Source organism: Panthera uncia, chromosome E1, assembly GCF_023721935.1.
Source record: "Panthera uncia isolate 11264 chromosome E1, Puncia_PCG_1.0, whole genome shotgun sequence".
Taxonomy (NCBI): domain Eukaryota; kingdom Metazoa; phylum Chordata; class Mammalia; order Carnivora; family Felidae; genus Panthera; species Panthera uncia.
Genome location: NC_064814.1, coordinates 603943 through 628610, shown reverse-complemented (window position 1 = coordinate 628610; position 24668 = coordinate 603943). Strand labels below are relative to the sequence as shown.

At 53.7% G+C, this 24668-nt stretch overlaps 1 protein-coding gene across 3 annotated transcripts; it reads left to right on the top strand.

The window, feature by feature from the left end:
* Positions 1-6433: 6433 nt before the first annotated feature.
* On the top strand, positions 6434-23883 carry NARF (nuclear prelamin A recognition factor). Of its 3 annotated transcripts, none has more exons than XM_049635407.1 (12): positions 6434-6618; positions 7892-7972; positions 9956-10099; positions 12944-13076; positions 15100-15234; positions 17352-17470; positions 18719-18848; positions 19813-19876; positions 20589-20726; positions 21003-21160; positions 22409-22652; positions 23133-23883. In XM_049635407.1, the coding sequence occupies exons 1-11, from the start codon at positions 6592-6594 to the stop codon at positions 22648-22650; spliced, it is 1371 nt and encodes a 456-aa protein (XP_049491364.1). In that variant the 5' UTR covers positions 6434-6591; the 3' UTR covers positions 22651-22652; positions 23133-23883. The 3 variants fall into 3 exon arrangements, with proteins under 3 accessions (XP_049491364.1, XP_049491363.1, XP_049491362.1); XM_049635406.1 differs by having other exon boundaries at positions 22932-23883; XM_049635405.1 differs by having other exon boundaries at positions 6453-6618; positions 22409-23883.
* The last annotated feature ends 785 nt before the right edge of the window (positions 23884-24668 follow it).

Here is a 24668-nt window from a genome sequence, read left to right as displayed (position 1 = left end):
CCCCTAGCAAGTCTGTAAATTATGCCTCAAAAAAGCCTCGCTTACAATGTGAATAAAAAGCAGTCTCTGAAGTTAATGTAACAACAGACGTATACAAACTATGGCAAAAAAAAATGTAAACACTTTAATATCGAAGTACAGCTAAAATCGTTCATGGTTTGAAAAGTTATTGTAAAAAATAAGTCCTGCTACTTTGATCTATAGATTCAATGTATCCTATTAAGATGTTAACCTTAAAACTAACACTGCCAGCTATTTTATCAGTAAAGATGGGGTTATTTGAGAATAGCAGAGAACCCCAACCCAGAACAACAAGCAAGTCTGGAGACCAGGACGTGGAGGCCATTTTATACAGTTGGTGGGTGGGCGGGGCTGTTGTAAACAGAATGTCCATTGGACTAAACTGGGAGCTGGTAGTATAGTGGCCTCTCATTGGCTGGGCTGTTGCCGGAGCAGCAGGAAACCTTCCTGTTGCTGGGTAAGTAGCATCCACCTGCAAGGTGCCTCTGTTGAGTCTGAAAGAGCAGACCTACACCGGCCGACTCCATCTTGTTCTGTGTCCTCCACCTTGAGTGACTATGCCCCCGACATGCCCCCTTTCCGGGAAAATCGCAGAAACCTCAGACCACGCCTCCTCCCCTTGAGTAACCTCCTGCTCACCCGTTCAAACTTCCCAATCAAAACACACCTGGCAACCTGCGTAACAGGACTCCGACCCTTCCCCAGCCAATCGGCTGAGGCCACAGCCATTACCTCACCAACTGCCCCTAGGCCCCTATAAAACCTTTGTGCTTTTGAAACTCGCTCGCTCTCTCCGGTATCTTGCCGCTGTGTCGGTGCAGGTAGGGGATTGAGCTCGAGCTAGCTCGAATAAAGGCTCTTTGCTTTTGCATTGGACTCAGCTCCATGGTGGGCTTTGGGGATCACGAATTCTGGGCATAACATCTGTAATTGCTAACTAATGCTGGGCCAACAGCTCCCCCTGCCTGCCTCCTAACTCCACTCTAAAGTTTTCCTTTTATTATACTTCCCAAAGTATATTAACAGACTAAAAGTTTAAGCTATTTTTTTTTATTTTTTTAAATATTTATTTTTGAGAGAGAGAGGGAGAGAGGGGAGGAGGTGGGGGAGGGGCAGAGAGAGCCAGAGACACAGAATCCAAAGTAGGCCCCAAGCGGGGTTCAAACTCAGGAGCTACAGTCGGTTAAGCGGCCGACTTCGGCTCAGGTCATGATCTCGCGGTCCGTGAGTTCAAGCCCCGCGTCGGGCTCTGTGCTGACAGCTCAGAGCCTGGAGCCTGTTTCAGATTCTGTGTCTCCCTCTCTCTGACCCTCCCCTGTTCATGCTCTGTCTCTCTCTGTCTCAAAAATAAATAAACGTGGGGCGCCTGGGTGGCGCAGTTGGTTAAGCGTCCGACTTCAGCCAGGTCACGATCTCGGGGTCCGTGAGTTCGAGCCCCGCGTCGGGCTCTGGGCTGATGGCTTGGAGCCTGGAGCCTGTTTCCGATTCTGTGTCTCCCTCTCTCTCTGACCCTCCCCCGTTCATGCTCTGTCTCTCTCTGTCCCCAAAATAAATAAAAAACGTTGAAAAAATAAATAAATAAATAAGTAAACGTTAAAAATATATATATATAAAACAAACAAACTCAGGAGCTAGAAGATCATGACCTGAGCCAAAGTTGGACACTTAACCCACTGAGCCACCCAGGTGCCCCTCAACAGGCTAAAAATTTAAATCTAAACAGCCCATGCAAGGCAAGTAGGGGAGGGTAGGTGTAAACCAGAGATCCTTAACCCCAAAACAACTTTCCCAGTGTAGCTGGGAAAACGAAACACTCACGTGTTTGTGATGATAGTTTATCTATTGCTAATAAACATGCCCTGATGTCTGCGAAAAAGAGTTGTGGTAAGAGAGACTGTTTTCTCCAGGAAAACCTTGTGATGCCCGCATAGGTGGCCTTTCTGCTCCACCAAAACACCACCTTCCCTTACTGCGGCCAGATGAGGACCCGAGTAGGACCCTAACTTGCCTTTCTAATTCTGACCAGATGAGGAAAGGACCCTACCTGTATGTCTTCACCGTATAGTCACTGTCTACCTGCCTCAGTGATCTCCAAAGTGGTAAGGCCAAGTGATATGTGGGGTGCCGAAAGACCATAGGAGAGTTTGTATTCCTGTTTTTCTTTTTTCATATTTATTCTCGGTGTGTTTTATAACATGCATAATAGTATAACACTGCATATTACCTTATAAAGAAATATATGAACATCAGTATGCATAACCCTACAAGTTTACCAATATAGGCACATGATCAAAAATTTGGAGATGACTTTTATACTTTACCAGTCTCCTTCAGACACTCTCTGCTGTGGTTCCCAAACCTGAGCATGCATCGGAATCACCTGGCAGACTTACTGAACCAGATGGCTGGTACCTGTGCCCAGTTATGGGCGGGGCTGAAAATATACATGTTGCTAATACCGCTGGTCCAGGAACCACACCTTGAGCACTTTGAGACCGTCTCCTCTAAGCTGTAGCAAAACCGGGCTCTGTCTGAGCATAGCAGCCTCGCCGACCTGAGCCCTCAGCTCACATTCCTTCTTGAAGTGGACTTCCTTCTTGAAGACTGATTGGAATTGTTAGTACTTCCTTTAAGTTCGTCCTGCTTACTGCAACAGGAAGTGGTCTTACTCAGAATTTGGGTAGAACTGGGATGATACCTAGGAAATTCTACTTTGCATTACATTTATTTGCGTAATTTGACCTTTTCTACTAGATTATAAGGTGTTTAAAAATGAAGACTGCGCTGGACTCTTACAAATGTCAGATGTGTAACCAAATGATAGTCAATTTGGTTAAAATCCTGACTATTGGCAAAAGCAAGACTGGAAATACAACATCCATAAAGAGGGTACTGAGTGAATAAACCTGTATATTGTGCCAATTACCAAGGCATTAAACCAGCTCTAAACTCAAACTTCATTGCCTGATCCCTGAAAATGGACCTGAACCCCTATGTTTTGTGCGCTCTCTGGCATGGTGTTAAGCTTTGCCAGTAGAGGGTGCTGGAGAGACACTGCAGGAGGAAGAGCTTTTCTTCCTGGTTGTGTTTTGCGGGATCTGCAGGCCTGCTTCGGATCCTGTGTCTTCCTCTCACTCTCTCTGCTCCTCCCCTGTTCTCTCTCCCTCTCCCTCTCTCTCTCAAAAATAAACATTAAAAATTAAAAAAAAAAAAAGTCTCTTAATGCTGTCCACTGGAAACGATGACCAATGCAGTAGCAATGAACAATACTAGTACAGATTTTGTGGTTTTTAAATAGCAGTTCCTACTAAAGGAACCAGGCTTTTGGGAGAAAGGAGTGATTTCAGGTCTAAAGCAAGAAATGCACAAGCAGATGTATCAAAAAGCAAACAGACTATTAGCATCTTGTTAAAAAATTTTTGGAGCCTAGCTGAAGAGATTTTCTATGCCAAAAAGAAAAAAAGAAAAAAAAAAGGATTTGAGCATCAACAAGAACAATAATTCAAATGAATCAAGGCACCTGGGGGGCTCAGTCAGTTGAGCGTCCAACTTCGGCTCAGGTCATGATCTCAAGGTTGATGAGTTTTAAGCCCTACATCCGGCTCACTGCTGTCAGCACAGAGCCTGCTTCAGATCCTCTGTCACCCTCCCTCTCCCCCTCCTCCACTCATGCTCTCTCTCTCTCTCTCTCTCAAAACTAAAACATTTAAAAAATATGAATAAAAAATCTTCAAGGGTTTAAATCCATAATTCATAATGATCAATTTTAAATCCTTCGTTCACTTTCAGAGGATACTAACAAAGGAACTTGGATTTTTTTTTTTTTTTGACAGATTCATTCATCCTGCCTTTCTTTATAAAATTTACAACAGAGTGGGCCACCCAGGTGGCTCAGTCGGTTGAGTGTCTGACTTCAGCTCAGGTCATGATCTCACAGCTAGTGAGTTCAAGCCCCGCATCGGGCTCTGTGCTGACAGCTCAGAGCCTGGAGCCTGCTTCAGATATTGTCTCCCTCTCTCTCTCTCTCTCAAAATTAAATAAACATTAATAATAAATAAATTTTACAACAGAGTAACCAAATAGTGAATGAGAGGAATTTATCATTATGAAAGTATTCCCACTAGTAAATTAATAAGAAACTGGGGCCCCTGGTTGGCTCAGTCTGTTGAGTGTCTGACTTTTGATTTCAGCTCAGGTCATTATCTCATAGTTCATGGGATAGAGCCCCACACTGGGCTCTGCACTGATGTATTCTCTCTCTCCCTCTCTCTCTTCCCCTCCCCTGCTCGTGCCCGCTCTCTCTCAAAATAAATATTTTTTTTTTAAAGAAGAAGAAACGGTAGGGTTAAAAATTGCTATAATAAATGAATGGATCCATGCAGTTTCATCAATGTGCGCTAATTAATATCACAAAAAAGACGGTTAGTATAAACTCCTGAAGGAATTACAATATACATGAAATAGTCTTGCCAACAAATTTAACCTGTGATCAAAGCATGAGAATGTTCTAACTACTCTTTACTGGAAACTCAGACAAGGATATATGAAAGGACTCCACAAGGACACAGGCAGCAATTCTTGGAAGCTCTACAGCCAAATCACCGGATTCCTTTATAGCGATATGCAAGGAGAAGGCCAGCAGGATGTGGATGGAACCTACAAATTCAAACGCACACACAGGCCTTTAGACCAGGAGCTCTCCATGGTGTCTCTGCGACTTCTAAGTGAGCTGCAAGTTATTCTAAAACAAAAAAAAATTTAAAAAGAGACACAAGAAACACTCAAACCAATGAATATATTAGACCTTATTTAGGTCCTGATTTAAACTGAAAAAAAAAAAAAGTTCAATTTAGGGAAACCTAGACACTACATATTTGATGAAATTAAGTAATTGCAATTTTCTTTTTTCACACATTACGGTAATGGTATCATGGTTACATTTTTAAAATAATAATGAGAAATATATACAAGTGACAACCGCAAAATACCCTGTTATTCATGCTTAAAACTGAAGGAATGTGTTTTCTGAGAGCTGCTGACCTAGATTTGAGTAATGCAGAGAGTTAATCTGGGAGCCATTTAAGACCTCTTGAGTTTAGGGGCACCAGGGTGGCTCAGTTGGTTAAGTGTGGGACTTCAGTGTGAGATCAGGTCATGATCTCACAGTTCATGGGTGTGAGCCCAGCATGGGGCTCTGTGCTGACATCTGAGCCTGGAGCCTGCTTCCCATTCTGTGTCTGCCTCTCTCTCTGCCCCTTCCCCGCTTGCACTCTGTCTCTTTCTCTCTCAAAAATAATAAATAAAAAATTTTTAAAAAGACCTCCTGAGTTAACAGAGGCATTTGTGAAAAGCTGTATGAAGCACTAGAAATCCTGAAACTGAATCAAGGAAACCCTCTTTAGGCTGGGTTGGGGCCAGGCAGGGGCGCTCTCCGTCCACGACCGCTGGTCTCCAACGCAGACCCCGCAGGATCCTTGCAGGTACTCAGCCACTGCAGCAGGACCGCCCAGCCAGGAGAAGCAGTCAAGCTCGGTGCTGAGAGGCCACTACTTTACTCCACTGGACTTTCTGTTTACAATAGCCTCTGCCAACATCCCCTTTTCCTCTATAAAAGTGTGCTCATCTCCTTTGTTTCCAGACTTGCCTATTATGGTTTTGGTACAGCTAGCTTGGTCCCAATTGCAATTCTCTGTTATTCCCAAATACACCCATTTTTTCTGGTAAAATGGCAACTCTATTTTTAAGGTCACCAGTTACTTTTCCTATTCTCTACTCAAGTTTTCTAGGCATGCCTCTCTTTCTGATCATCCTGTAAGGGGCAGACGCTGATTTTGTAAAGTGTTTATTTTCATTATTAAGAGTTAAACATTTTCATTTCAGCCCCGCAGGTGGAGTCATCACTCCCAGAATCAGTAACTGCTCTCTAATTGTAAGGCAAGCATCCACACACTTGCCTAGAACTTCCGGAGGACTCATTTCACACCCAACTTCGTGCGCCCTAAGGCGCCACGTGGTGCACACCTGCGCGTGCGCACTGCCACCGGGACCGGCCTACGTGACGCGCCTCGGGGCGGCAATGGCGATGGCCCGGCGAAGCCTAGAAACGGGCGTGAGGCGGCGCCGAGCTGACGGCCCAGCGCCCCAGGACAATTCGGGGCTGCCTCCTACAGAGAGGGTCCGCGCGTCCGCCCCGCCCCCGCCCCCGCCCCCGACCCCGACCCGCGCGCTGCCAAAACGGGCGCGAGAACTTGCCGGGCCTCCAGGGCGTCCGCCGCACCCCGCCCCCGCGCACTCCGATTGGCTCCGGGGCCCGGCCCTCCCCTTCCCGGTGCTCTCATTGGCCTAGGCGGAGCCGTGCGGGAGGGAGCCGCATCGCCCTTTTCTCACTTCTATTGGTTTGGTGGTGAGGCCTGTCCCTTCCCAGCGCTCTCATTGGTCGAGAGGAGACTCCGGGGGTGGGGCCGGCCGGGGGCGACTACAACAAAGGGCGGCGGGTGGCGGGCGTCAGTGACCGCGTCTCCCGGTGCTCTTCTCAGGCCGAGCCCTGGCCTCCTGCCTGCCCCGCTCCAGATGAAGTGTGAGCACTGCACGCGGAAGGTGGGCTCCTCGGGGTCGGGGGTCTGGGGTCTGGGCGTGGGGGGCCGGGGGCTGCAGGGGAAGGCCCGGCTGCTCGAGGTCAGGAGGTCGGGGGCCGGCCGGGCTGGGGTCGGGGGCCGGCCCGGCTGAGATGGGCCGCTCCGGGTCAGGGAGTCGAGGGTCGGCCTGTCCGGGGTCGAGGCTGCTTGGGGTCAGGGGATCGGGGCTGCCCGCGTCTGCGGGCATGCGGGAGCCCCGGTGCCCAGAGCGGGCAGCGCCAGCCGCTGCGCGGTCCTCGCTCCCGGTCCCCCGGATCGCCGCTCCGGGCGCCTCTGCGTCCGCGTCAACCTGCACCCTTGATCGCGTGTCTGGCAGAACTAGTTGGGGTTTTAACTGGATGGAGGGCGACTGTAGATGGTTGGTAAGCTCCGGGCGCTGCACCTTGCCAGGTGTCTGGAGCTACTACTGCGTGTCAGGTGACGTTTTCAGGTGCCTTGTAGTTAACGTTACAGTTGGGGTCATGCTTCGTCTTTCTAGTTTTCCGTGCATTTGTCCATGCTCGCAAAGTATTTTTGAAGCCAGAAAAAGAATACTAAAAAACCCCCCAAAACACCAACCTCTGCAACCACTCAGGGCAGTCACGGAAAACACCATTCTTGATGTGGATGATTGAAACCATGATCAAAAAATGTTTTTGAGGAGGCTTTTCTACAGCTAACATGCTTATAGTAACAAAACTATACAGGCAGGAAGGTCTGGGCTGGTCCTCTCCACCTGCGTAACCATGGTAACTGGGATGGCTTTCCACACTTGTTTCTAGGCAGCGGAACATACATAGCCATTCAGTGCATGAATGGGGTTTTTGGTTTGTTTTTCCACAAATTGGTTCATATAAATATTCCATCACTTTTTTTTTTTTTTTTACTTAACATACAGCAGGTGCGTTTTCAGAGCTTCGCGTACAGTTCTAGTCCATTGTGTTCTAAATATGATGTGTGTCCTGGTAGTCGGTGTTGATTTACCTGTGGATGGAAGGCCCCATTGTTTCTAGTTCTCAGTTACTAAAAGGGATACAGATACAGATAGAGGAGGGTGTGTGTGTGTGTGTGTGTGTGTGTGTGTGTGTGTCTGTCTGTCTGTCTGTCTCCGTGTGTCCACAAGTACGGTCGCTTTTATTTTTGTAGAAAAAACTTCTACACATGAGGTTAACGGAGGGGAGACTATGTGCATCTTTGCAAATTCAAGGAGTCAAATTAAAAAGTTGTTCTTTTATATGTTCCTTTGCCTTTTCAAGGAATGTAGTAAAAAAACAAAAACCGATGACCAAGAGAATGCATCAGTCGACGTACCAAGTCTGGCCCTGGAGAACGGAGAGGCAAGTAGTTTTTCAGTGTTGTATTCGCCTGGAGTAAACGGCTGTGGCCGTTTTTGTCCTCTTCGAGGGCTCCTGTCCCCAGCACGTCATGCTCTAGGAAAGAAGGTACTGAAGTGGTGCCCTGCCCGGGGCCACACACACACACACACAGGTCCGTCATTCCGAGGCACATGACCTTTTGAGACAGAGGTGCCCGAGAGCCAGCCTTCCGAGAATACACCGAGCCAAAGCAAGCTGCGTGAGGAACAGAGAAAAGCGTCCTCCTTAATCGTTTATTAGAAGGAGTGTTATAGTATTGGAATATCCAATTTTATGTAATGAGAAGCTTCATTCTGTAAAATGGGAGTTTAGGTAGGTAACTTATAAAATAATTCAAATCTGATCCTGTAAGGTTATTTTTCTAGTGGTTTCTTCTCTAAGTCCGTTCTTGAGTGTTTGCATCCTCCTCAGCTAGAAGTGACGGTTTGTGTTTACCGGGTAGGGGGAGGTCGCTCTTCCCTTGGCAAGTCCTGGTACCGACCTCACTAGTGGAGAGCTGGCAACGTGGGGCGAAGAGCAGCAGGGTTCTCTGTAGTCTCGACGTCTGCCCGACAGGAACTGGTCTCGTCCCTCCTGTGCTGGCACCGCTCTGTGGTCCGGCGGCCGTGGGGTTTGGCAAGCAGTGGGTGAGAACAGCACCCAGGGCACAAAGGTGGAAGAGGCGGGGAGTGCCCGGTGCCTCCCACACCCACCCGCTGGCCTCGTCATCTCAGACAGACATCTAAACCCTGGAGCCCCAGTTTCCTTATCAGTGAGCTGGAGAGTCGAGTTACTTCCCTCCCAGGGCCGTGGTCACACAGAGATAAGGTGTGCACACGGCCTCAGTGGACGCCCTGCCAGCACGGTGGGTGGTACCCCCTTACGTGAGCAGGTCAGGGGTGGGGTGCGCTTTCCAGGCACAAGGGAGGTGTGGACAGAGTGCTCTGGGGGAGGGGCAGTGAAAGCCATTGAGGGCGTCTGGGTAAGGGGACAGGTCGTATGTGTGTTTGGGGGCAGGTGGCTTAAGGTGGCTAGAGCAGGGGAGAATGAAGGAAACGATACGGGAGACAGGGTGGTGGGGCCTGGGCAGGCCCGCCTGAGTGGCAAAAGCAGGAAAGGACGCAGCACAGGCAGTAGAGTGCAGTTCTGGTTCCACAGACGCTGAGCTTTCTGTGGGATGGCCGTCTGTCTGGAGCTCAGAAGGGTGAGAGCCCCGCTGGAGGTGAAGGCTGGGGAGGTGTTGGGGGTGGGGAGGCTGGCACTGCTCTGGAAGGTAAGGCTGATGGCAGAGCAGGGGTGCTGGGCAGTCTTCCGCACAGGCACATGTTTAGGAGACAAGAGGGAGGGGAAGGACCAGACCTGGCCCAGGAGAGCCTGCAGAAAGGACTGGGTGGTGCACCGGGCAGGGAGGAAGTCCTGCTGGGCACAGTGCAGAGCGTGCTCACAGACACCCCTGCAGGCACGGAGAGGCCGTATTCTCGGTGGAGCACAGCAGTATCTACTGGGCACCGGCCGTGTGCTCCAGACCCTGGGAGTGGCAGGTCTGGCCCCACCTGGGAGCACGTTAGAAGTGCAAAGTCTTGGGCCCCATTCAGACCTGAGGCCAGGCCACGGGTTTCCATGGGGAGTTCACCCGGCCAAGCAGGAGTCCTCAGGGGCTACACAGAAGGGGTACAGGGAGGAGAAGGTCCGGGCCAGCTCCCAAGACACAGGAATGGCGATTTCTTCCCACCACACGACAGTGCCGTCCTGCTCCCGCCCTTGATTGTCATCTGTGAGACTCCCTGGTGTCACTGTGGCCTGTTCTGTGCCCCTCCAGCCCCTCCAGCTGCAGGCCTGGCTCTGTGCTGTTCAAGGGGGTCCATGTCCTGTGCTGGTCTCATGCTGCCACCCTCCCTAGAGAAGCACATGTTAGAGTTTTTACTGAAATATCAGACCAAAACTGACCTCATCTTTCTTTTGTAGAAGGGAGAATTCCATAAGTTGGCCGATGCCAAGATATTTCTGAGTGACTGCCTGGCGTGTGACAGCTGTGTCACTGCAGAGGAAGGGCTCCAGGTCTCCCAGCAGAACGCCAAGGACTTCTTTCGAGTTCTGAACCTTAATAAGGTAGGGCTTCTGGGGCACCTGCTGGTGCTGCGGCCCAGGGGGCCGGTGCAGGTGAGTCGTGAAAGCCTCTGCTGGGGTCAGGGCATAGGTCTTGGCCCTGGCCCTGTGTCCCTTGCCTGACTCTGCCCTCTCCAGAGTCCGCCGCCAGCCAGAACGATCGCCACCCAGGGCTACACTCCCTCACTGACGTGGAATGAGGCAAGGTCCCCGGTCTATTCACAGAGGTGGGGTTCTGGTCTAATGGGCTCATCAGGCTGGGCCAGTGCTGTGGTCCCTCAGCTGCCCTGTAGACCTGTGTCACTCAGCTGTGAACAGTGTCTTTCCTGACAGGAAGACAGATGAAAGGAATGGCCAGGGAGGCAGGGGAGCTGGAAGGCACACCTGGGTCTGCCCCTCGCAATGCGCGGTGTGCCTGAGCGGGGCAGAGGCCGGGAGGAACACGGGTTTGACGTGGCCCAGGACAGAGCCAAGCGATGTTCTCTGTTTGCCACCCCTGTGGCGTGTTCTTGGGTACGCCCTTCAGCATTTTGGGGGCACAGTTTCAGATAGAAATAACATGCTGGGTTGTCAGCATGGTGTCTGTCCGTCCCCTTCCTGGCGTTCGGGCTCCCTGGGAGGTCTGTGGGCAAGCAGCGGGATGGACTTTGAGCCGGGAGACCTCACCCTGTCGGCTCCGGTCACCGTGCTCACCCGTCCCTGCCTGCTCACCCTTGTCCTTGTCCGAGCAAGATGGCTTCAGCTGTCTTATTACACTGAGCAGACTCGGCTCACTTACGACGCATCTTGGTCCCCCCACACACTGGCACATTCCACGGAACAAAACCGCGGGCTCTTCTTCTTTAGTGGCGGTACTTTGTGCCAGAATCTCCCTTTATGCTCCTGCAAGTGATAGGTGAGAACGCCCACGTCCTGCTATGCTGACCACACCTGCTCTCAAACTCCTTGCTTTTCCAGTGTGATCACTAGAAGATCCCGTTTGCATTTTCTTGATCGTCAGTGAGGCTGAACATCTTTAACATGCTCATTGACCATATTGTATGCCGCCTGTTCACAGCTCTGTGAGTTCGAGACTGCACTCGGCTGCCAGGCGTTGAACAGCTTGGAGGGCCGTTCCCTCGTGTAGACAAGTCCAGACTCAGCCATTCCCAGCCCCTCCCCCCCCAACCCCCTCGCAGCACCCTGGGCCCGGCTCACAGGGCACAGATGTTTTCTCCCGGGTGGAGCGTCTCCCGTAGTGTGTGTGCACACTCCCATCACACTTGAGTCACTGGATTTCTGGAGCTGTGCAGGGCGCTCTCTCCTCACTAGCTTTTAATTTGCCTTGTCATAAGAAGGCTTTTGTACTGCTAGACGCACGTACGGTTGATTGGATTCTATTTTAACAGGCCCCAGCTGCTGGTAGACCCCATCCTTCTCTTTGTTCTGTGTTCTCCTCTCTTGGCTGACCTTGTACTATTGGGTGTTAACTGTGGGACTTTGACGCGAGTTGCATTGAGTTGATAGGCTAATGAGGGGGAAGTTTATATTTTACTGAATAATCTTTTCGTCCATGATCGTGGTTTGTGCCTCTGGTTAGGCTGTGTGACCCCCCAAGTGTTCATGTTGCATCTTTGTCTGTTCTCTGCAACGTAATGTGTTCTTGGTGTGGCTGGATCTCTGTGGTTGTTTTGTTACACATACCGCCTCTTATCTGTTAAATTCTGTAATGCTGATTTTTGTTGGGGTGGAAAGCTTTTGGTTTTCATGTATCATCTGTATGTAGCTATTTTGTAAGCTTGATATTCTCCTAGTTTCCTAGGTTACTTCCAGTTTTGTAGGTGTGTTGTCTGCCAGTGATAACTTTTTTTTTTAAGTTTATTTTGAGAGAGGCAGACAGCATGAGCAGGGGAGGGGCAGAGAGAGAGAGAGAGAGAGAGAGAGAGAGAAACCCAAGCAGGCTCCACACTGTCAGCACAGAGCCTGAGGCAGGGCTCAAACTCAACAAACTGCCGTGTCCCTGACCACAACTCGAGTGGCTGGCTCACCAGCCCAGTTTCACAAAACAGCCATTTCCTTGTTATTTATTCCAGTGAGTTGCGTACCCATTTGCTGCAAGTGAAATGCTGACGCCTATGGGTATCTACCAGAAATTCCGCAAACCTCTGCTTAATAGTACATCTTTATGAGCATTTCCACCGAGGTCTGAATCGAGATGTTAGTACCATTTATCACCACTGTTATCGGAGGTTGAGTTTAAAGGACGTAGACAATACAATCAGAAAAAGAAATCAGAACTGTGTAGGTCAGAAGATGTGATGGTTATCATTGGCAGGGGCGCCTGGGTGGCTCAGTCAGTTAAACATCTGACTCTTGATTTCAGCTCAGGTCACGAGCTTACAGTTTGTGGGACAGCACAGAGACTTCTTGGGTCTCTCTCTCTCTCTCAAAAAACAAACATTAAAAAATCAAATTGACAAAATCTCTTAGGATGTACTTTTTTTTTTTTAATTAGAGAGAAAGCATGAGCAGGGGAAAGGGGGCAGAGGGAGAGAGGCTCTCTAGCAGGCTCCACGTTCGGCGCAGAGCCCCACAGGGGGCTTGATCTCACGACCGTGAGCTCATGACCTGAGCCAAAATCAAGAGTCAGGCGCCCGACTGACTGAGCCACCCAGGCGTCTCAGGACGTCATACTCTTTGGTCCTCACTTTTTCCATGTCCTTAATTATACTTGCTAGCGCTTGTATATTTAGGAGGCTTTCCGCAGAACATCTATGACATTCTGTCTCTTCTGACCTCTTTATTATAATGTCTTACGTTACTTTCCGCACTCCCCCCATGAATGACACTCTACTCTGTTTCTTCCAGAAATGTGATACCTCACAGCACAAGGTGCTGGTGGTGTCGGTGTGTCCTCAGTCTCTGCCTTACTTTGCTGCCAAATTCCGCCTCAGTGTGACTGATGCATCCAGAAGACTCTGCGGCTTCCTCAAAAGTCTTGGTGAGGCTCCTTGATGTTGTTTGTGCGTCGAGGATGCCAGTTTATGGCTGCCCTTTGTATCTCCAGAGTTCAGCTTGCAGGGGCGCAGCGTAGACGAGGACTTCCATGAGCACCTTGAGGAATGTAAGAGGAGACCCCGCAGGTGTCCCTTACCCCTTGCTGTGCAGGCAGGTGTGGCCCGGCCTCCGGGAGTGGCAAGGGATGGAGGGGAAGGGGTGGCCGGGGACACGCTGGAGGTTCCTGCACTTGCCGAGGAGTGTAGTCTCATCCCGGCTCCCGGGGCCCACGGAAGGCGTTTCGTAGAGCCTCGTTCCCGCAAGATGACTGGCATCTGAGTTCCCAGGATGTGCTCTGAAGAGCAGAGCAGTGAGGGAATGGGCTGTGTCCTGTGCACAAAACAGGAAGGTGGTCCCTTTCAGACACGGTTCGGAGCTCGGATGTGAATGAGCTAGAATGGCACTGTGCAAAATGGCGGTAAGAAGGCTCCTGTGTCACCCGCTGTCGTCGGACCAGAGCTGCCCAACCCCAGCCCCCCACGCCACCATGCACAGAGCATCTGCCGCCCCGTGTGCCCTCGTGCACACCACCGCCAGGTGGGCTCAGGAGAGGACAGCTGGGGCCGTTTGCCAACACGAGTTTGTTTTTCTGCAGTGGTTTTTAGAGACCAAGCACACGGGGGATTCCTAATAGAATAAGGTGACGCTCAGAATAAAGACGGCCGCCTCCTCGGAGCGCTGGGCGTGGAGTGGGTTCCCCGCACACTGCCTGCTCCCAGTGGGGCCACAGCTGCGAGCACGGATTTAGCTACCCCTTCACACGTGTGATCTGAGAACGCCTCAGGTCAGCTCGGCCTTACCGAAGGCCAGAGCTCTCGTCTCATGGGGAAAGGCCCTATTTTGGGAGGAAACTTTTTTTTTTTTAAGTTTATTTATTTATTTTGACAAAGAGGTTTAGAGCTGGAGCAAGGGAGGCAGAGGAGGGAGGGGAGAGAGAGAATCCCAAGCCGGCTTCGTGTTGTTAGCACAGAGGCCGACACAGAACTCCATCTTATGGACCAGAAGATCATGACCTGAGCCGACATCCAGAGTCGGATGCTTAACCGACAGCCACCCAGGCACCACTGCTTGTGAGGGAATTTTTAAAATTTATTTTGACAGAGAGAGAGACAGAGTGTGAGGGGGGGAGGGCAGGGAGAGAGGGAGACACAGACTCTGAAGCAGGCTTCAGGCTCTGAACTCTTGGCGCACAGCCCAGTGCGGGGCTCAGACCCACAAACCTCAAGATCATGACCTGAGCCAAAGTCGGACGTTCAACTGATTAAGCTACCCCGGCTCCACTTGCGGGAGAATTTTTTGAAAGAAAATAATGGACATTATACGTTAATAAAATGTATTTGTAGCGAAACTGATTTAAGGTGATATTTTAAATGATAAGATGATGCTTATCTTTACAATGTCTCTTTTTAGGAATAACTTTGCTTTTAAGATTTAGACTAGCTGCAGATATTAAAGTTATTTTAACTTTATTGTAATTATTAAAAATGTATCATCCTTACGAGCCAATATTAAGAAAATTTATTTTAAAAAGATAGCTGAAAAAAGATAGATGGTTACAAATCATAACAATTGCAGCCATCAAAAAGGTATGAGCTGCCAACTTACTCATTTATTTTCAAGACATCAAGGATCATCACAGACTGAAATTTAGCCACTGATTGGAAGAGAGTGGTGCTGGTATCTTGCAATATTCCATTACTTTTATGGGCTACCACGAAGTGTTTATGTAGATGTAGAGAGAACAAGAAGAAGCCAGAGAGAAAATACTTGTATGTTATTGTGAAAAGCGACGCATGTTTATTGTTTCAAGGAAAAGTTAAAGCACAGTCCTGGGCTTCTGCGGTTTGTGAGGCGAGAGTGAGGGAGATCGTGCAGGGGTGCCATGGAGTCTGTCCTTTGAGTCTGATCTTCGAGTCTCCGGACTCTTGCAGGTCAAGAGAAGCTAAATGCTCCCCTCGTTCTTGCAGGGGTGCACTATGTCTTTGACACAACGATAGCCGCGGATTTCAGCGTGCTGGAGAGTCAGAAGGAATTTGTGCGTCGCTTCCGCCAGCACAGCGAGGAGGAGCCTGCGTTGCCCATGCTCACCTCCGCCTGTCCGGGTGAGCGTCCAGAGCCCGCTGCTGTGCCTCCGTGGGCCTGAGGCAGCGTTTCTCATGGGTCTGCCTTGGGGGCAGGAGAGGAGGTGGGTGAGGTCAGAGGTCCCAGGCCCCCTGGGCTTTTGGGTCAGGAGGGAGTGAAGTGCCCGCGGGTCCCCTGCACATCCGCCCGAGCCCCCTCTCACTGAGCCACTGACTGACGCAGACCGGCCCCCACCCCCGATCTGGCCTGATACTTGCTGTGTTCAGGGTTTCAAGCTGTTCAAGTCCGTTTACATGTAGGTTTGGAGCTTCTGGAGTGTTCTTCCTAGATAATGATGCACTTTCCTTCTGGAGTTCTTCTACCTAAACGTGTCAGGACTATGAGTTGTTCAGCTCCATACCCTCTCTCAAATTCAGGGAGAGGAGGTGAGCTTCGGTTCAAACCTAACCCTTTTCTACGATTGGCATTGTCATTTTTGCTTCCCTGTGACAAGGTGAGGGAATTGAAGCAATGTCAAGGTCAGGTGACATGACCTGGCAGATAGAATCGGGGCCGGGGGCAGTCCCGTGCTGGCTCACAGGGCTCCCCGGTCCTGGGGTACCCTTGCCGCCCACAGCCTGACAGAACGCCTCCTGTTGGGTGTACCTTTGCCCGGCACCCAGCCGCGTATCTGCAGGCCACTTCTCCAAGCACCTCCCCTCGTCCCATCCCATCCGTGGTCTGACGAGGAAAGTGCCAGCGTCCGGGTAGCGCGTTGTCACACCTGTGCTGCTGTGAAGCCGGCAGCAGCCTCTCTGTCTCCGGGGGGAGATGAAGGGAACCCTCAGGAAAAGCTAGCCTGTCCGGTTTCAGACGCAGGGAGCCGTGGGGCCTGGGACCCTGGTTCCTCCTCTCTGTCCCTGCTCAGCCCTCTTCACCCAAGGCCGGGTGTCCTCCGTGGGCCCTGCCCCTTACCTCCTGGTGTCCTGCCTGATGTTGTGGGGTGCCCAGGGCCAGCACACAGCAGCCTGCCCGCAGCCCAGAGGTGCCACCTGCCTGGGAGCCGTGTCTCGAGCTGCTGGCCTGGGCACTGAGACCGGGGGGCAGGGCCTTGGGGCCCCGAAGGTGCCACGGTGTTTGGCAGTTTCTCATCTTAACGTTTGAGGCCGGGATGAGAGAGCCCTCCTCCGGGGCCCCCTCTCCTGGGGCTTTTGGGGGCCGCGGCAGACACTTCCTGTCCTGGAGGTGACAGCTGTGCTTTGAGTTTGTTCGGACGGGATAGTCGTGTCGACTGGAGCCTGCCGCTTCTCCCTACCGGGGGCGGTCACAGGACAGTGGCTGGCTGTCCCCAGGGTCTGACGAGCAGCTTTACCGCCAGGCTTCTGTGCTCCCCCGTGTGCCGTGGTGCGTGCGCCCCGCTGGCGGTCAGCAGGCCTCTCACCAGGCTTCTGGCCTTGTAGTTCACTGATCTCTCTGACTCCTGTCACCCCTGGAAACCATAGCAGGGGTGACCCCAGAGGGCACAGTGGCCGTCAGCCACTCAGGAAATGCTTGTACCGTGCTGGGCACGTAGTAGGTGGAGAGCAAGTGTGCTGTCTCTTGCTGTCACTGGGGCGTGAAATCCTCCTGTGGTCCTCGCCCTAAGTGAGCAGTTGGTCGTTAACTTCTGATAGGTGAGTGGCACCGGTGGCTTTGTGGCCGATGCAGCATCTGAGCATGGCTGCCGGCTGCAAGGACGGTGTTGTGGCCGGCACGGAGGAGAGGGGCCCTGTCCCCCCGGGACGCTGCCGCGTGCCTGCTCCTCTAAGCTTGTGCTCCTCCTCTTTTGGGGGACCCCCTGTACCAGCTTTCACTTCCTTCCACTCCGTCCTCTCTGGCGAGCCGGCAGGGGCGTCTTCCCGTCCGGGGCAAATGCAGCTGGGGTCTGCGTGGCCCAAGCTGCTGAGGAAAAGCAGCTTGGCGGGGGATCCGCCACCAGCTCCTGGGGGGGATCCGCCACCAGCTCCTGGGGGGGATCCGCCACCAGCTCCTAGGGTCAGGAGAGGTGTCTGGCTTTACCCCAAGTGACAGGGCCTGGGAGCGCTGAATTCCTCGTGTGTGACAGAAAGCAGGAGGAAGCCACTGTGAGGAGCTGACAGGGGACCCGTTCTCTCCCCAGGCTGGGTCCGATATGCCGAGCGGGTGCTGGGCCACCCTGTCACCCCCCACCTCTGCACCGCTAAGTCTCCCCAACAGATCATGGGCTCTCTGGTGAAGGATTACTTCGCTAGACGGCAGGTAAGCCAGCCTCCTCCCAGAGGGCAGCACGTGGGCCAGGAGATAGGGAATGTTCCACCACGCACGACCAGGGTGGTGTCAGACCCGGACTGAGTGGAAATGCTGCCGTCCTGCTGAGGGAGTCCCTGGCCTGTCACCACAGCGAGCAGCTAGTGTCTGATCTCTTGGTTGCATCTGCCTTCACGTGATGGGAAATCTCCCAGCCAGGCCCCTGAAGGCCGTTCCACATCCCTCGCCTGCCCCGGCTCCCCCACCATGGACGGTGCCCCATCGTCAGCTGGTCCCTGTGCTGTCCCTCCCCACGCAGACCCCCTGCATGCCATCCAGGGCCGCCTTGGGAGCCTAGTGGAGGCCAGGCCTGGGTCCTTCCGGAGGTCCCTGACACTCTCATGCCATCCACGATGTGGCCCCTCCCGTGGCCTGCTCTCCGGCTGCCAGAGCCCCCACAGTCCTCCTCAGTCAGATTAGACATCTCTCCAGGGAACCATCAAGGTCTGGCCCTGCAGGAACTGGAGGAATCCCCCAGACCCACAGCCAGTTTCAAGAAGCCACACAGTTCTGGCATCCTCGTTAATTTAGCAGTGGGAATGTTCCCTTTTCATTCCTTCGCTCATAACATCACCACAGCTTGTGAATCGTAAATGTGATGTCAGTGTGTACGTGTTCACTTTGGGGACAGAAAAATGAACTGTGGGACTGCCCCAGCCCCACTGCTTGGGGGAGTCCAGGAGTTTCCTGGTCCTGTGGGCCTGCTGAGGTCCGGCCGGCACCCTCCTCAGACTGCCCCGAGTAGGGTGTTTCCACCGAGGCCTCTCCACAAAGGTCACTCAGCAACTGTGCCAGCTCCTGGCGTGGCTACCAACTCCAGCTCAGCCGTAGGCACCAGAGGGGCAGCTCCGATAGGTGTCACTTGGGAAGTTTCCAGAAGGTCCAGAGGCAAACCAGCCAGGCGTCGAGCAACCATCCGTGTGGCTTACTCTTAACCATGTTTGGTCACTGTATGCAGAGGTTTCAGGGGAAACGGGTTCAGCTTTACAGCTCTTCCCTGGCATCTCCAGGCCATCGGCCTTATAGGCTCTGGGTGAATCCGCCCGGGTCTCCAGGGCACGGTCTCCCCGTACAGCTGGGAGGCAGGCACAGGTCGGAACTTGGGTCTGAGGAAGGCCCCGGGGGGTGTTGTGGGCACTGGCACACATCTGCCCTCCTCGCTTCCCACAGCCCCAACCTGGGTTTGCTCTTTCTCCCCAGAACCTGTCCCCAGACAAGATTTTCCATGTTATCGTGGCCCCTTGCTACGATAGGAAACTGGAAGCCCTTCGAGAAGACGTTCCCACAGCTTTGCACGGCTCCCGGGGTGCTGACTGCGTACTAACCTCAGGTGAGGGGGGTGCAGAGCTGGGGACTGCTGGGGCCTCTGGCCCGTCATCCTCTGAGGTCACGACAGGCCCCCCGAGGGCCAGACTGCAGGAAAGTGGAGAGAGGCAGCGCTCACGCAGCGCGGAAAAGTCGCGTGTGAGCCCAGAGGCTCTGCGGACAAACCAAACCTTCACCTGGAGACAGAGCGGGGACCCACGGTGCTCCAGCGCCCTGGGCCTGCTCTAGCCTGTGTGCTGGGGTGGGGGTGGTTGCTCGGCGTCCTCCAGGACCGTTCCGCAGAACATCGCAGTCTGCGGGCGGCTTACGTCTGCTGAACCCACGTGGGTGTACTTTAGGCCAGTTCTCGGGGACAGGGACTCCTGGGCGTGGGTCCCCTGACCTGAAACTCCACGAGAACCCCCGGGTCCCCGGGGGAGGGAGACAGGACAGCCCTAGCAGCCAAGGAAGGGTAGATAGTGGGTTTTCCTGAGATGCAGAGTCCGTTTTACTATCGTTCTCAGACACTGAGTCCACTCGTGCGCACGTGATGCCTCGGTGGCTTATGTAAACATTAGCTGTTTCCACAAAGCCTTCCGGGGGCCGCTGTGTGGAGGGAAGTAGGAGAACAGTTCTGGTTCTCAGCTCATCTCTTTGCACACAACCTGATACCGTGTGAGGGCAGCCACTGCGCCTTGGTCATCTGTCCACAGGAGGCTGTGTGCAAAAAGTTTCTGCTTCAGAAACAGAAATGTGGAGAGATGGCAAAATCCCTCATTCCAAGGGCAGAAGGAGGAATTGGACTCTTCTTTCACGTTTCATCAGTTTTTCATTTTCTTGGGATTACATTGCACTAGAGCTGGGTTCCTGCCTCCGTGAGCATGACGGCGTCCGGGGTCGCTTTAGCAGGTTTCCAGTGGGGAGATGATTTGGGAAACAGCTCCTGAGGACAGCTTCCTCGGTGCCTCATGCCCCTTCTTTGTCTGTAGGTGAAGTCGTTCAGATAATGGAGCAAAGCGACCTCGTGGTAAAAGACGCTGCCGTCGATACTCTGTAAGTGACTTTCAGGGAGGGGCACCTTGTGGGTGGAGCCTCCTGTATGGGGCCACGTGCAGCCAGGGGACAGGGTGTGGGGGCCCCTGACCTGAGTTTCCCCTTCCTGTGTTGCCGCTCGGCCCTTACCACAACCCGCTCTTCCTGGCTCTTCCATGGGATGTGGGCGGGCCTGGTGTGAGATGCCACTTGGAGGAAGGGGGTTTCCACGGTGACACTGACATGCCAGCACCCTCCATTTCTGAACTTCGTGTGTTCCCGACATTGGGCATCGGGACCTGCCCGAGGCTGGGTCACCTCGTGGGAAGAGTGGCTCCCTTGGGCTCCACGCAGGGCGAGTGTGGGCTGTTTAGCCGGCGAGGCCCTTTCGTGGACGGTCGTCCTGAGGTTTACGGAGTTTAGTCAGCTGGCTGCAGTGCCCGTGGCCAGAGCCGGTGCCTGTCGCCTGTCCCCGCTGGGTACGTGCACACGCTTCCGAGTGGCCCAGAGATTCCCAGCTCTATCCCCAAGTGTCAGGGTTCCAGGGGAACGTGCCTGATGTGGGCGCACCAAGTGGGGCTCTGCCTGCTGCTTTGTCCGATCGTTAAAACTCAGGAACGTGAGTTTGTGGCCCCAGAGTATAAATATCTGTGAGGGGTTTCTCTCTTCACGGGGATCGTAAGACTTTGGACATCTGACTTAATCTTGCTGTTGCTCTTTCCTCCCTGGGAAGGTTCGGAGGCCTGAAGGAGGAGGAGGTGAGGCGCCATGATGGAGCCAGCTCCGACGGGTACCTGGCGCACGTCTTCAGACACGCCGCCAAGCAGCTGTTTGACGAGGACGTGGGGGAGGTCACCTACCGCACCCTGAGGTCTGCCTGTGTGGTCAGCGCTGCTGTCCAGGGCAAACTGCCCAAAGCCAGCCAGGCCTGTGTGTGTGTGTGTGTGTGTGTGTGTGCGTGTGTGTGTGAGTTGGGGTGGGGGCTGTCCTAGGTATAGGGTTTAGAACAGCCAAGATCAAAAAGCCTTCTTTGTTTTCGTTCGCAGACTTTTCATTTTGCTAACGTTTCCAACTTAGATTTGAAAACAATTGTCGAGCTACAGAGGAAGGACTCTGTAGATGAAAACCCATTTTGTTCACCTTACAGGAACAAAGACTTCCAGGAGGTCACCCTTGAAAAGAACGGGGAGGTTCTGTTACGCTTTGCTGCTGCGTATGGCTTTCGAAACATCCAGAATGTGGTTCTGAAATTGAAGAAGGGCAGGTTCCCGTACCACTTTGTGGAGGTGCTCGCCTGCGCCGGGGGTAAGGCACGGGGGCTCCGCCCGCAGGCCTCGCCCAACTCTGACACCTCGTGGGTGCCGCCCTGGTGGTTGACACAGTGGTCCCTGTCCTCTCACCACAGAGCAGAAAAGCCAGGTGTCCCCTTAGAAAAGCCCTGGGACATAGTCCCAGAGAAGAGCTGCACCTGCGGTGGCACCAGGTGAGGGCCTGCTCTCGGTTCCAGAGGCCCCACCTGTGGCTAGGCCCCACCTGAGGGACAGAGAAACAGAGGCCAACCAGAGGGGCCGGGGCGGCTTCCCACAGCAGAGGCCACGGACTTGCTGGTGCAGTGGGTGTGGGTGTCGGGGGAGAGGATCCTGTGGCCTCCGGGTGGCAGTGGGACCACTCGTGCCCCGAGTGGGGAGGGCCCACGAGATTGGAACCTGCCTGCCGAGAGGAGGCACGGCCGGGGCGCTAGTGAAAACCCGCCAGTGTCTGGGGAGGCCACGTGGGGGCGCGGGGGAGCAGACGGGTGCGGGTGCAGGTGAGGAGGCAGGGGGGCGGGGGCGGGGGCCGGGGGTCTGAGGAGAGGAGCAGACCCTGGGAGAGCGGGCAGGGTCCTCCGCCACCACTGAGCGTCTTCAGGATTTGGGGTCAAAAGTGCAGCTGCTGGGTGCTGCCAAGGGAAGGCGGAAGGGGACTCGACCAGGGTGGAAGTTTGCTCCAAGTTCTTTTCCATGAATGTCATCCTATAAATCGTGACATCATCTAACACATTTGGAGGTAAGCAGCACGCCTACGTGAGAGGCACGCCCTTCATCCCGGCTGCGGTACTTGGGCGGGTAGGCTCCTGTGTGGGCTCCCGGGTTCCCGTCCCCTCCCCAGTGCCGCCCGGAGTCGGGGGGGGGTGGTGACCAGCACCCAGAGGCTTTACGAGACAGCAGCGGCGTGACTGCCCGTTAGCGGTTTTCGTGCTCTTCTGGTTCTGATGAGTTTCAGGAGAAACCAGAGGTCCGGATTTGCATGTACAGCCATCCGATTCTAAAGGTTGGCAGGCTATTCGGTTTTAGGTAAAAACTGTTTCCTGGAGAGCATAAGTAGGTAAGACTAGGAAGCATCCGGGGCTGCGAGCCTGTAAGCTGCTGTCCTTGGGAGCTGGGGGCCGCACGTCGAGTCCAGCTCCAGACTCTGGCCACGGGACGCCGCACGCGGTGTCGTTTCTCCTCTGCCCCGGAGCCACTCCCTTCGACGCAGAGGAGAAAAAGCATAGGCTCCCTGCTTGTCTTCCAGGGTGTTTGAACGGCAGGGGCCAAGCCCAGGCGGAGGATGGGCGCGCAGACAAGGCGCTGCTGCGGCAGATGGAGGGCAAGTACGCGGACGTCCCCGTGCGGCCCCCCGAGACCAGCGCCCACGTGCAGGAGCTGTACCGGGAGTGGCTGGACGGGGCCGACTCCCCCAGGGTCCGGGAGGCCCTGCACACCGTGTACCAGGGCCCGGGGCTCCCTGCCGCCAGCCGAGACATCAAGTGGTGAAGGTGGGCAAGGCTGGGAAGCGGGCCCCACCACCGCCCAGGGAGGGAGACGCTGGAGGAGAACCGCTCCGCTTCTCAGTCATTACTGTGCTTTCCGGAGCTCTCTCCCCCTGTGTGTAGGCGGCTCCCTCACTCGGTTTGACGTGGTGCTATCTTTGTAACGTGTGTTCAACTGGCATATTTTAACAAGAGAGAAGGATTGCCCCTATTCAAGTACCCTTTTATCTTAAGACCGAAAAATATCCCAAAGAACAAAAATAGAGACAGACTACTATCTTTTAGGCTTAAAAAAAAAAATCTAAAAAGTGTCCTGCGAAGAGCTAAGACCCCAGAAGTTCAGATTCACGTGCCTCAGAGCGATGTGACGGGGAAAACAGATGAGAGGCGGGCAGGCTGCGGGGGTGGTGGAGCCACGGTCCCCGGTCTGCCCGACTTGGCTCTTACTTTACCCACTTACGTTACTCCTGAAAACATTTTTGCCAGAACGTGAATAAATTGCATCCTTTCGGAATCGGGGGGCTCGTGTACAAAGCTGGATTTCCGGATTTTCTGGTAGCAGTGGGCCACGTTCCTCGCCGCTGCAGTTGTCAGAGAGCGGTAGCAACTGCCTCCTGGGACCAGATCTCTAACCAGGGGGCCCCAGACTTGCACTTTTACATTCAGCCTTTAAGGAGAACTCCCCTCGAGGTCGGGGAGGCCTGGCAAGGGGGACGGAAGGACGGAGGACAGACTGGCTGCCCCGCTCAGGCCAGGGTGTGTGATCGGGAGGCTTTCGCCTCAGTCCCTCCCCAGCGGGGTTAGCAGGGGACAGCCTCCCCCGACCTTTGCTGTTTGAGTGACTGTCATCCTGCGGCCCGTGCCGCTCCTGTGAGCGCCTTAAAGAAGGGATAGAACGTGGTTTCCCCGCAATACAAACAAGGGCTAGCAAGCAGCCAGAAACCTCCAGAACCGTGGCGCTCCACATCTGGGCTCGTCCTCCAAAAGAAAGACATCTGCGAGTGGCCTGATTTTGGTTTTTCGAAGCACTTGGATTTGGTAAACACGAGTGAGGTTGATCCTCTTGAGTCCTCCGTGCCGTCACGCCCTGGTGGGCTCCATTTCCTTCATCGTGTTCCGTATCCTGTCCGGCTTGATAGCCGGCTAGGGCGTGAAATCGTACATTTTTCCTTTCCATCTGGTCACGACCGGTGTCATCCTCCACGGTAGCTGACTGCGGAATAAACAGTTGAATGTGTCTGAGTGTGGAGAGTGTGTCGAGAAGATGCCCCTTCCCGCTGGGCCGCGTGCCCCCTCGCCTCACCATGGCCCAGAGTAGGAGCGCTGTCCTTGCTCTCAGGGGGCGTAGAAAGCCACGAGTCAGGTGTGGGGGCTGCGCCTCTCGTTTCAAAAGCGGTCTCTTCCAGGGGCGCCTGGGTGGCTCAGTCGGTTAAGGATCTGACTTCAGCTCAGGTCATGATCTCACGGTTCATGAGATCGAGCCCCACGTTGGGCTCTGTGCTGACAGCTCGGAGCCTGGAGCCCGCTTCGGATTCTGTGTCTCCCTCTTTTCTGCCCCTCCCCACTCACACTCTGTCTCTCTCTCTCTCTCTCAAAAATAGGTAAACATTAAAAACTTTTTTTTTCAAAAGCAGTCTCTTCCAGCTGCAGCAAAGCCCCCCAGTGGCCAGGGCCCAGGATGACAGACCAGGTGTGATCACACGAGGTTTGGGGTCTCATCTGCAGCACATCTTGGGGTTATGGCCACCTTTGTCCTAACTCCAGCCCTACGTGCAGAGAAGAGGGGGAGGCCCCACAGTCAAGCTGGGCTGGTGCACAGAGTGTCTGGTGGGCAGTGGTGCCCACCATGAGGAGGAGGGCAGAGTAAGTCCAGATTCACGTTGCACCCAGGACCCGCTCTACCGAATGCTGTCACTGGAGCCGTGGTGCTGCTAGCACCTCCTGTGGACCATGACCGTGTCCGGCAGCTTTGTGTGCACGGTGGCCGTCTTGAATAGCTCTGCTCTCCAGTGCCCTGCAGAG